Source organism: Micrasema longulum, unplaced genomic scaffold (assembly GCF_059751315.1).
Source record: "Micrasema longulum isolate JH-2025_06_02 unplaced genomic scaffold, ASM5975131v1 h1tg001340l, whole genome shotgun sequence".
In the NCBI taxonomy this organism is placed as follows: domain Eukaryota; kingdom Metazoa; phylum Arthropoda; class Insecta; order Trichoptera; family Brachycentridae; genus Micrasema; species Micrasema longulum.
The window spans coordinates 37628-51673 of NW_028278526.1; the positions used below are offsets into that span (position 1 = coordinate 37628).

At 30.3% G+C, this 14046-nt stretch overlaps 1 protein-coding gene across 1 annotated transcript in view; it reads right to left on the bottom strand.

Annotated features, from left to right (window-relative positions):
• The window catches only part of Dop2R (dopamine D2-like receptor), a gene marked incomplete at its 5' end in the record, with an annotated part of 123468 nt that overhangs the window by 23697 nt on the left and 85725 nt on the right, over positions 1-14046 (bottom strand). The window contains one exon of the mRNA XM_088235168.1: positions 5435-5527. Coding sequence (XP_088091294.1) covers positions 5435-5527 — 93 coding nt within the window. The remainder of the gene's footprint in view (positions 1-5434; positions 5528-14046) is intronic.

The following is a 14046-nucleotide window of genomic DNA, read 5'->3' on the forward strand; positions in this document are numbered from 1 at the left end:
CAAAAATTTGGTTAACATTTTTATTTATTTATTTAACACTTTATATACATATAAGGGCGGACATATTGCCTTAACGCAATTTCATCCTACCTACTCAAACCGTTCAGCTTGAGAAAATTACAAGAAGGGTCAGGGAGGGTAATAATGAGACGAAATTAATATATTTTATATTTTCTCAGTAATGAATCTAATTGGTGAATTTATTTTTAGACATAAATATTTTATATGTTTAAATAGTCTTTTATTATATTAGACATTTTCTTTGACAATTCTTACTATTTATCGTAAAAAATGGAAATTCTGCCTTAATTTTATCCTCAGATGAGGCAAAAAAAAGGCACTGGAGTGTAAAAATAAGACAACTGTGGCATCAATGCTACGGTATACGTACGAGAAAAAGGATAATAACGCTTTAATATGAGAGAGTTGAGGTCAAATTTGCAATTACGTTTAATAATACTTCTACGACTACGAGGCTTTTAACAATTTTTGAGCAAATATGTAATCTAATCTGTCTTATTTTTAACCTTTTTTTTAAATGTGAAGATGAGAAAAACTCATCGTTTTTATCAAAACTAAGTACTTTATTTCTTTTTTAAATGAAAAAACATTAAATCACCGTAAAACTGATTGGTTATTTAAATACCAAAAATAAGGCACCAGAAAATATCACAGGTAACACGCGAGTAACAAAAAATCGGAAAGTGAAATTATTTTTTTGTGTATGTTTGAACGGTACATTTAATTTCTTCTTCTATCAATTAGATTGCAACTCAATTTAAGCAAATGTCAAGCTATGAGATTCTTTAAAATAAAAAATCCTTTTCTATTCAATTATATGTTAAATCAAATTAAAATCACTGATGTTTCTATCGTGAGCGATCTGGATGTTTTGTTCGATTCGAAATTATTATTTAAAGAGCACATTATTAAAATATCTAACAAAGTTTTAAAATTATTAGGATTTGTACTTAGAACCAGAAAATATTTTAACAATATAAACACCTTAAAATACCTTTACACGTCTCTAGTTAGAAGCCAACTGAATTATAATTCTCCAATGTGGTCACCTTATCAAATCACTTTCTCAGATTCTATTGAGAGAATTCAGAATAAGTTTCTTAGATGTATTAATTTTAAGATGGGTTTTTCTAGTAATCAATTAAATTATAACATAATTTAAGACTCTCGACTAAGAACATCGACCGATCTTACGACTTTATATAAAATAATTAAACCAATGTTTGATACCCCTGATCTACTGAAGTTGATTTAAATCTATGTGCCACCTAGGTTAAGCAGAACATCCATAATAATTTATTGTCAAAATTGTCGAACGGTAACTCATCTATTTTTAAATTACAGAATACCGGGAATTATTTTTTGATGTATTTAGTTTATCTTTGCCTAACTTAAAAAATAAAGTCACCAACATATTTTTATCAAAAAGAGCAAATCGACTTCAGGAGTTTGGGTAAGAATAGTTATAATTTGATTGATTTATGTATTTTGTTGTTGTATAATTTCTTTGAAATATGTATGTATGAAATATGTAAGTAATTTATAATATGTATAGTACGAGTATATTAATATATCCTACTTGATTTTTTTATATTTTTATTTTTAAGCACTTTTTATACCACATATATGTAAATGGCAGAAATGCCGTACATAAAGAAATAAATAAATTTTAAGATGTATTTTTCCAAAGTGTATTTTTGTATTTATATTTTTATGTACATAATATGTTTCTGCAAAAATAAAAAAATAATAAATGCAAATCCTCATTTAGCCATAACCTTATTTTTTCATAAAAGGTCTGCTTCTTGTTTACCGTTCAATGTAGTTTTTCTCCCTTGTTAAGACAGATGTTTACCAAAAAATCGCCTACTTAAGAGTGATTTATTAATATAAAATCGTTCAACTGCTTAACAAAGTGACATTTTTCCAGTTTTGACAAGCCGCATGGCTGTACAAAGGTCATTTTTAGAAAATTGTTTAAGTTATTTAATGTACTTTCGTGGCGTGTTAGATGTTTGGATTGGTCCTTGTAGTTTCATTTTTACTCGCACACTGTCTTGTAATTACCATATACGGCGTCTCAATTTTACTCCGCACAAAAAAACACGTTCTCTCCAGTTAAAGCTTAAAGCAACACTGATTCATGTTTGTGTACGTAGACAAAAAGTCTGCTAACGTCGATCGACACTGCAAGCAGCGACATGCGGCGTTAGGCGTTTGCAATATACTAAAAGTTTGTTCGCCAAGTTTAAAAGTTGTGAGAGGATAATTGGGTATATTTTTGCATTTTTTATTTTTGATTTTGGTTTATTACCTTTATGAGTCCAATCACCATTGTTGCAAAGTTCAAGAACAATGGCGCGTGATAACTACTTTTAACTACAGTGTACATATCTGTTAAGGATATTCCATCTTTCCTGCATTCTGTTTTGAGATTATGGCGTTGTAAACTAAAAAATGGGCACTGAAATAACAGATGTTTGATACTCGTAATATATATTTCAATGTGCAATTGTGTGGCCCATGTTCAAAAGCACATTTAAACAAAAAAATTGTAATTAATTTACATTTTTAGTAAAATCATATTTTAGTTTTAGTAATTTTTTTTATATATTTTTTTTATTTATTTCTTAAGTTAGCTTATATTAAAACTAATATAAACTATTTTGTACATTTACATCATCTATATATATTTACATTTCCTTACAGTAACTTATACATTTATTTTTAAATTCTTTCAGACACTTTTCATTCTTCATACATTCAGGCATCTCATCATACATTTTTAAACCCTTATACATCAAACAATTTTGCGACTCAGCTCTTTTCAATAATGGTAGTCTTATTTTATCCTCTTGTCTAGTAGCATATTCATGACAATGTAGTGATGTCATGTTGTAGTGAGTGAATTGTGTTGTTATGAGCGTATGATTAGTTATTTTATGTTATGTTTACATTTTAGGTGACAACATTTACAAAAACAATATTATGTGGAAGCTTCTAATTGGAATTTACGATATGTATTTATGATTCAATTGAATCTCATACATTTATAAATGTCTGTTGGCTTTCCAATGAAAATAACTTATGAATATTCTGTCTTTTGCTTGTGGTAACACGATGTTACGGCATCGCGCGCAAAGGAATTATTTACCACAGTCTTTTAAAAGTTGAACTCAATAATAACATTGATTTTCGGCAAAGCAGTCGTATGTACAAATTAAGAAATGAAATAATTTCCTATTTTTGCTAAGAAAAATATTATATTTCATAACTCATTCCTAATATTATTCGCATTCCGTCCGCTCAGCTGAAGTTTCGAGTTCCCAATAACATAATATTCAAAATGCACACTGTATTTTATGTGTGAACTTCGGCTTATTTAGTTGAAGCACTGACAATGTTCAGAAAAGTAATGCAAACATTTGCTTTTCGTAAAGTTTTAGTGCTCTAGATCTCAAAAATATTACCTTGGCTAAGGATTTGGAAAACCGGCGCATATTTTCGAGCAAACAAACTTGAATTTTTACACAATTTCAAAATGTTTGCTCGGATTTCATGCTGCATCTGATGGGCAAACGAAACGGGGATGAAATTTTAATTGATGTGTGTTTTCAGGTAAAAAATGTTTATTTCAAATCAATATTCTCTACAGTTAAGCCTCTAAAAATAAAATGATTAAATATTTGAGACAAATATATGGTTTTCAATGTTGAAAATATATATTTAACAACCAAATTCCAAAATTTCAAAATTTTCCTTCTTTTAAAAAACATGCACTATCTTGGATTCAAACTAAAAATATGAACTCTTTTTTTTCTATGATTTATTTTGTTGCCCTTTAATAATAAGGAATATTTTTGTGTTTTTTTAAAAATATTTTTTATTTCCTATTTTAATTACCATAAAAAAATTCCATGTTATCTTATACAGAATATTTTATTTTTTCTTTCTTATGTTATACAAAAATATTATAACTGTCCATTATTTACTATAGGAGCAAAAATTCATTTACATTTTCTTGTATACCCACGAACAAGCCATGCCTTTGTGGGATTTTTTTGTTATATGTATTTCATTGATATGTAATTATGCTTCATTTTTTAATTCTCTGTTTTATTATTATGTTTATTGTAAAAACAAAAACATTTAAATGAAAAAAAATAAAAAAGCTATCCATATGGAAATAAATTAATATTTATTAAAATGATAAAAAATAATTTTTGCTTCCATAAAATGTATATTTAAAGCACAAACTTTGTGGTTATTCATTTTAATAAATTAAATGTAACATTACATTTAATTTTAAAAAAAATGTAGTAAATGACTGGGTAAAATACATAATAAAACAATATAGATAGGAAGAAACATAATCAAATACATGTTACAAAAACATGCATTTATAGGAAAAAACATTTAACTACGTAGTTAAAAGAAAGAACATATTAAAAGATATAACTAAAAAATAATTTGTTTATATATGTAACGAAAACAACATTCTAAAAACAAAGCAAAATATAATGAAGGTCTCCAAAAATTTGAAAAATAATAAAGTAAAAATATTAAATGAATTATAATATATTTGAATCGGGTTTTTGTCCTGTGGCTAGTGTCTCGGACTCACAGACCAAAGGTCCGTGGTTCGAATCCTACTTTACCCCAACTTGATTCCCACTTTCTAATAGTGAGTTATTTACAACTCGTTGAAAATGGCCCTCAAAATGAAATATTTGGGTAAATCATAAGAACGCAAATATTTCTTTGAAAAAAAAAAAAAAATGACAATTTAAATAAGAATGTGTGTTGGCTATTTTACAGCCACCATCAACTCCTCAGACTCTCTGCGACCAATTTCACTAGGGAAAGTTGTTATTAACTTCTGTAGCTTGTGGTTCTTACAACATTTTCATGGTTCCGGCATTATGGTTTTTGTCCTATGAAGGAGTATTGCCTCTGTGCTAAATAAATTTTAACGATAAACCTACCTGGTGTATCTACCAATGCTATATAATGCAACCATATTATGCACTATTGGTGCAGATAGGTGGTATGGTATGATGAGGATTATTATTTAAATCACACACGGATTTTGAATTTGTGTCATTTTTATTTTGCTGATCTGAAAACTTGGAAATATTTAAATGATACCGTTTATTTATTCAAATTAAAAAATCTCTTACTTTGTAACGTTATTAACATTTAAAAGTAATTTGTACAAATACCTTCTCCAATGTTAGTGGCGTATCAATGATAACCCCTATCAAGATTACGTTTATAGGAAAATGAAGAAAATTTGGACAAAATCATTAAATTGGTGAAATCAAAATGACTTAACGAATACAAATAAGATTCTCTACCTAAGCCAATCGTTCCTAATAATTTGTAAGGTAAAAGTATTTGGGAAGTGACTTACTTTCCAGCTTCCTCAACGACAGTAGCCAATATAAACTCAGTGGATTTGTCATTCGGGATCACTTGACAATCATCAACGTCACCGTCAGGAGATCTGAAAGGAAGTAGAAAAATACGTCATCATTCCAAAATCCTTTGGAAAACGATGGGTGAGGAATGAAGAGGATGATAGTATGGATTATGAAGGATACAAAAGATAGAACAACTTGAAAAAATATGAATTTTTTCCGATTTCGATAATTGTTTTTCATAAGTAGCAGGATTAATCAAAGGCAGAGTTTGATGGAGTAACGGTAGTTTATAAAACATCAAGATAACAATGTTTTGAGTTTGCCCAAATTCTCGTACGACATGGACTGGATTCAACCCCCTAGGGAACTTGTTATATTAACATATGACAACAGAGATGAATATTTTTTTATAGAAGAGAACATAGAAGTCTAGACATCCACAGGGCTTTTGACCTGTCGTTGGCTGGTTGTAATGGCCATTTTATACACTCTGTAACATTCACCATTCTGCCTATATTTAATCATCTATATTCCTTCAATTCATTCATCTGTTAGGTCATAGGCCCTGTGGATGCTTAGTTTTACATATTTCCTTCTATAAAAAATTCTTCATCTCTGCTGTAATATGTTAATATTAACAGCTCCCTGGGGGGTTGATTCCAGTCCTTGTCTATAAGAGTTAAGACAAACTCAAAGCATTGTTGGTAAATCCACCTGGTCCAAGAAGAAGTATAAAAATTTTTTTTCATGTAGGTGAAATAATTAAATCATATTAATCTCACCCTCAGCAATAAAGGTTTCGGCTCTTAAATCTCACAAACGTCAACAGATGGAAGAATCGAAGAAATATAGATGGTCAAATAAAGGTAGAATGGTGAATAAAACACCGTGTGTAAAGGCCACTTAAACCAGTCAATGACAGGTCACAAGCTCTGTGGATGCCTAGACTTCTATATTCCCTAATATAAAAAGTTCTTCATCTCTGTTGTAATATATTAACATTAAGAAAACACTAGCAGGTTACATGCCAGGCAATTCGGTCCTTAGAGACTCAATCACGTGGCCTTCCATGCGGTATCTGATAGTTAACCTAGATTATTCATTGATTGATTGATTTGGTGTTTATTTTGTAGAACTCCATATTGAACCTTATAATTAGAAATCAAACACTGATTTGAGTCTAATGAACACTTTATTTTATTTTTACAAATATAATCATATAAAAATAAAAACTTTGTGACAATTGTTTCGCCTTATGAGGGCCTTATTAGATTCGTTTGAAAATGCCCTAATAAGGCGAAACAATTGTCACGAAGTTTTTATTTTTATATGTTTATATTTGTAAAAATAAAATGAAGTGTTCAGTAGACTCAAATCAGTGTTTGATTTTTAATTATAAGTTTAGATTATTCATTGTTTTTAAAGTAAATTCTGCATTAACTGCTTAGAAAACATTATAAATTATAATCATTCTACAGCGCTGCTTTTGCAAGTTTAGTAAATTTTAAGAGCGCTGTAAAGTAAGTTATCATAAATTATATTTATCTCTAGAATAGTAAACCTATGTCAAATGTGTTTTCGTTATACATTTTTGTTGTAAAATATATATTATCAAGGTTTTGGGTGTTTTTCTTAAAAATGCATATTATTTTTGCGATTTAGGTTTTATTTCCAATTGTTGTAATTTTAATTTTAAGATCTTTTATGTTCCATGTACCTATTTTTAAAACGTTTAATCTTTATCAGTTGTTTCTGTCATGTCTGTAATATTGTTTTGCTCCCATTTAACATTTGTAAACACTGTTTGTTTCTGGCTAGTATTACCAAGAATGATAAAAGCCATAATAAATATCAAAAAAAAAAATTGGATGCGTAGTATTTTTGTACCTATGTACTTGAATATTCCTTTAGATTCAATAATTCATTCATTTAATAATAATACGTACAAGTGTTAAATAATGTTTATACTCATAAATCGCTTAAGGTCACCCCATTATCGTGTACATTCTGATTTACTCGAGAAATTTTTAAAATATATTAATTTTAAACTTCATATTCCAACAATATTTTGAGTTTGTCCAAATTTTTAATTCAATTGGATGAATCTCACCCGCATAAATAAAGGTTTTAGCTCTTTAACTTCACAAGCATCAACATATGAAAAAAATGAAGGAATATAGATGTTCAAATATAGGCAGAATGGTGAACACACACTTAAACCAGCCATTGACAGGTCGTAAGCCCTGTATATGCCTAGACTTCTAAATTACCTTCTCTTAAATGTTCTTCATCTCTGTTGTTCATATTCCAGCTGCTTTGTTCGATTATAATCAATTGTTATCTTCAGCAAATCTTTTGAGACTTTCTGATAGAAGAATCCTGACCTAATATTACTTTTTAAAGTGATCAATTCATTAATTGACTGTCCAGATTTGCTGGAGTTGGTGTGTTTCCGTGTACCTGGTCGACATACCCGCCACAGATCTCCTTTTTGTTCTGCGAGTTCTAGGACCAACTATCACATGCACTCGCCTATCCCTAGGCTCCATGGATATGGCAATCAGTATGAGGACAAGGCTGATATATTTGGTTCTGGACTTAATAGTTATAAAACGAGTCTGATTTCTTTTTTTCTCTCGCAATATTATTCTAAAACTTTTCTTTATATTTAAAAATGTTTTTCCTTTTTTTGTTTTTTCATATTTATGTTTTTATTTCGTTAATATTTTTGGTCACTTATGTGTATTTACCCACTTGTTACTATTGTTATAGTTATGGAAATTTTTAATTTTTTGTTTTGTTTTTAAATATGTTTTTTTTTTTTTTTTCATATTTATGTTAAAGGCAATTTATGCCGTTAATGTAAAATAAAAATAAAATAAATGAAGTTTCATTCATGAGCTCTTTTTGTGTGAAAAATGTGTGAGAGATTAAAAAAATGCATAAACTTGTATGGATATTCGAAGACCTTAAATATTCCTTCCTCAAAAGCTTTCTACAAATATAATTTCTACAAAACAAATATGAATACACGTCATTAATTAAGAGTTAGAGTTTTTCATCATAAAAAGTAAACTCTAAGGAAGTCAAACAATATTTACGGCAAGATTGTTTTGCAATAACTTCCGTGTACTATTCCGGGATTGGTTTTGATTGAAAATGGAAGAATTTTTATTTACTCACCCCACAAATGTATCCGATGGAAATAATTTGCCATATATAGGGGTGGATGCTTTCGATCCATCTAGTTGTTTAAACAGGAAACGTTTTGGCGCTGTTTTTGATTTCGTGTTTTCATCAAGCAAATTTTTCATATTGCTTGGCTCCAGAAATATGATCAAATATGCTTTTATTTTTCACCCTTTTTGAGATTTTAATTTTTCCATTAGAGTGCGTAAAATTTAATCGTACGTACCCGATTTCTTCGTTTTTTTTATTAAATCAATTAAAATTTTCAACGACTTGATAAAATTTTAACATTACAATTGAATGGTAGGTAATTTATTGAAAAAAAAAACAGTTGCTTATTTCGCGTTAATTGAATATGTTTTGCTCATATTTTTTTTACAAAATAGTTTGGTAAAAAAAATTAACAATAGTCAAATACACAACATGGAATAAAAAAAAATCATATTATAAAATTTAAAAATTAATAAAAAACAAACCAAATAGTCCTACCTATTGTCTTAAAAAATTAAGGGGAATTGATTATATTACATTAAGTACTTGTGTACTTTCATTTTTATTTTAATTCACAGTTCAGTTTATTGTTGAAAGATACAGGATATAAAAGATGAATGTCAATAAAGATTGTTTTAAGATAGTAAGTTTTTAAATATCGAACAACTTGGACATTAAAATTACTTTCTAAATATAAAAAAACCTGCCTAATGTTATTTTTTTTTGTGATGTACATGTATTTGTATGAGTAAATAAATAAATAAAATATAAGATGAATTTAGTTAGCCTATACTGTTTTAAATAATCTAAAATGATTTTCATAAGTTTTTAATTATCACTATATTTTCAGTATTCAACTGACATCTATTCTTTATCTCCTGTATGTATTTTTTTCTCGTTCAATTACTTTGGAAAGGACCGCCTTTTTGTCAAATTTTATTGAACAGAAATGTAGATCCTGTGAACACATTTTCAAATAAACGTTTCTTGTCACCCATGCCAGGAGTCGAACCAAAGACCTCTAGCATGGGAAGGCAAACGCGCAGTTAAAGTAAAAATGTAACATAACAACAAACCAATTGCTAAAAATTGACAAATTTTCTCATCTTATACAATGAAAACCCATAATTTTGGGCGTTTAGAAGTGACTTTTATGAATGTTTTATGAGTAAAATGGCCACTTAAACCAACTAATGACAGATCATTAGCCCTGTAAATGCCAAGACTTCCATATTCCTTTCTCTTTCTTCCCTGTTAAAGTTGGTTACTCTTAATGACTTCTTAGGGGGTGAAATCCAGTATTTTGTCTAGAAATATTTGGACAAACTCAAAACATTGTAATGAAACTTACTGGTCCAAGAAGAATTTTCAAAATTGAAAAAAGTTTTCAAGCGATGCTTAGCTTGTGAAATATTTGATCAGATGAATCTCTTCACCAATAAAGATTTCATCTTTTTAAATTTGCTGAAATCAACAGATGGAAGAATTTAAGAAATCTGTAGAAATGTGTTCAAACAAAGGCAAAATCGTAAATGTTAAACAGTGTGTCCATTGGCCACTAAAACCAGCTAGTCATAAGCCCTGTAAATGTATAAACTTTCATTGTCCTTTCTCTAAAATGTTCTTCATCTGAACAGAAGCCGAAATTTACTTTCCTTTTTGGTTTTAGCTAAAAATCTTGTTTCGGTCGGTTACTATAAATTATCAACTTAAGTTATACAAATTCCACACCATGGAAATGTAAAATTGTTTGCAATAGCAGTGATGAAATGAGAAACGAATTAATTTTCTTCTTTTATAAAATCACCACGACCTAACAACATTTTTTCTTTTACAAAATTTCCTGTTTACTTTTAAAATCAGGGGTCTTAAAACTGTTTCATCTACGGTCGATATACTTGATAATCATTACAATTATCATTTCTACACCTAGTAATGCATAAAACACTGCGCAGGTACACTAAATGCATTGTGTTTCGATCAGCTGTTACATGAAGGTAAGGTGATCAGTCTTACACTTCAGATGTCAGTCAGGGACAAAGAAATATTGCAGTTTCTAAACCTTTAAAATCAATAGTTTGCATCTAATATGCCTGAAATCGAATCACTACGCAATGAGGAAGACTTATCTTCACTCGATTTTCTTATTCAGGTTTTTTTAACTGAGAGTAGACATTGGGTTGAAAACACTGGTTCAGGGGTCTGGTTTTATTATATACACAGAACTCTTTTCATCATCCGCTTGGACACAGGAAAAATTGCTTGATAACGTTAGCAGTATTTACACTCACGAAATTATTGTAATGAACATGATTTATAATGAAATTTACTCAAATATGTCTACTGATCTAAGCCTAATGAGCATCTTAATCTTGGTTCATACGAGAACAATAAAATAGAGAGGACAATATTGTCCTGTCACAGCTTCAAAAATTGTCTCAACCACGCAGGACAGGACGATGGATGGGACAATTTGACTTGAACGCTGCGAAAATGAACGCACAACAACGCACGCTACAAGCGAGATTCCGAAAAATATAATGTATTTCATACCAAAATGTATTGAAATAGACAAGTGGCTTTTGTCCTACTATCCTATCCATACGCATTCATCATCATCATTCCCTTTTCCCACCCAATAGAGCATAGGGCACAGTATTGGTAAACCAATCAGTGCTTTAAATTTTCTCAATTTCTATTTTTTTGTTGATGATGCAAAGATCTTTGCCAATGTCAACGATACATTGAACTGTGTAAATATCCAAGAAGGTCTGGATCGTCTAATTGATAACCGTGATGTAAATCAACTAGACATTCTTACCTCTAAATGTTATTTTATGATATTTACTAAAAGTAAAATTTTTATTACGCACAATTATACGATCAAAGACAATTCCATATCACGGTGCAGTGATATTGGAGACCTAAGAGTTATTCTTGATAGTAGATTACTGTTTGGGTCTCACATCAATTCTATTGTTGAAAAAGCTTACAAAACGCTGGGCTTCATTTTAAGAATTTCTAAACCCTTTAAAAAAACAAATACATTGAAGACTTTATACAACACTTTTGTACGCAGTAGCATGGAGTTTGCATCCGCTGTGTGGAGCTCACCACACATTACAAACATTGAAAGGATTGAAAATGCTCAAGGATTTTTTTTTAATACCTAGATTGTATATAATAATAATACGCTTTGCGTTTCTGAGAACAAAATGGATTTTTCTCTTTTGAAAATAGACACACAATATCTGAATTATGCTTTATATAAATTATAAAATAATAAAGTAGACTGTTTTAACCTACTCTCCAAAATTAATCTTCTTGTCCCCTTTCACGTGACAAAAAACAAGTATTTATTCAACATATAAAAAACTCTTTCCTCTATTGTTCTTGTTCAAACTATTAAGCGTTTTTCCGTCTGTTGATGTATTTAACATGCCCTTTAATTTATTTAAGAATAAATTAAAACTCGTGGCTGCGATACGCTCCTACTTGCTAATGAATGATGCTCACGCTTACACACACCTGAACACTCACTCCCATACAAATACACACAAACCAACCTTTATACTTACTCTCATACAAATACACACAAACAAACCCCTTTGTTGTACCACAATTTAATATATATGATTTTTATTTAGAAACTTCACTGGTCTGTCTGTGTTTTTTTTATGTTATTATATCACTGTCGACTGTTAATTTCTAAATAAAATTAATAAAATAAATAATACGTCACCAAGAACTTCTAGTAATTTATAAAATAAACAACATAGATTCTAGAGAAATAAGGATAATTGGTAACCTATACTGGCATCAAAAAGCTGCAGTGAAAGTGGATGATGAATTGACATCGGATATAGACATATGTCAAAGAGTCCGGTAAGGATGCATTCTGTCTCCTCTCCTTTTTAATATGTACTCGGAACTAACAAACGGCATTAGCATAAATGGACAAATTATAAACAATATCCGATACGCGGATGATACTGTCCTTCTAGCAGATAGTATAGAAAGCCTGCAACTATTGAATAAAGGGCTAGAGATGAATATTTCCAAGACTAAATGTATGGTTATTCGGAAAAAGCTACAAACTTTCCCAATGACTTTAAAACTTGGAGCGCAGTTTATTGAGCAAGTTCATCAATATAAATATTTAGGATGCTGGCTGAGTGATAAATGGAATCACTCGCAAGAGATCAAAGTCAGAATAGAGGTAGCGCAAGACTGCTTTTTCAGGATGCGTGACCTTCTTTGCAGTAGAGACTTTAATTTAGACCTCCGAATGCGCATTACTCGATGTTACGTCTTCTCAGTACTTTTTTACGGCGTCGAAACGTAAACACTCACCCAAAACACAAAAAGATCAAAGCCTTTGAAATGTGGTGCTACAGGAGGATATTAAAAATCTCCTGGGTGGATAGAGTCCGAAATGATGATGTTCTCCGACGGATAGAAAAAGATAAAGAGGTACTGAAGACCATAAAGAAAAGAAAACTTCAGTACTTTGGGCATGTGATGAGAGGCGAAAAATAAAATATTTTACAAGTCATTCTACAGGAAAGGATTGAAGGGAGACGCAGTGCAGGTAGAAAGCGCATCTCTTGGCTTAAGAACTTGCGCGACTGGTTCCATTGCAGCACTCAGTCCTTGTTCAGGGCAGCTGCCAATAAAGTAAAAATCGCAATGATGATTTCCAACCTCCATCGGGGAGAGGAACCATAAGAAGAAAAAGAAAATAAATAAAATGAAGTTAATAAAATGAATAAAACAAACGAATAAATATCTTGATATTTTTTACAACATGAAGGTAAGATTATCAGCCTTCCTGTTCAGGTGCCAGTCCCGGAACTATGAAATATTTTAGTGTAAAAAATACATGCGTATTCACACGAGTACAATGCAGTCGCGCTGGTGGGCTTGATCTATTGTCCTGCTGAGGTAGCCCGTCAGTCTCTATGACAATACCTCAGACCATTGTCCTATCTCACAGTTTGATGTTCACATGAGGATAATTAATAGCTCCGATGCTGAGACTGGACAATATTTTCCTACTGTCGTGTATACGCTACTTTAGTTTCTTGTGATAAAAATTGCAGCCCCGTGCTATAGGCTAAGACGCTTGTCTTACGCACTGAAGATTTTTCAGGCTAAGTTTTTCACAAGATTTCAAAAAATAAATGTGATTTTTCTCAAGCCTGGCTATAATTTACAAATTTAATTGGACCTTTTAGCCTGTTATCGTATAAAAAAGTGCAGATTCAAATAATAAGTATGATCAAATAATCAACAATGTTTTTAGTTTTCCAAATGTTTGTAGACAAGGGCTGAATTCAACCCTCTAGGGAGCCATAAACATTAACATATTAAAACAGAGATGAATAACTTAATCAAAAGAATGTAGAGGTGTTCAAATATA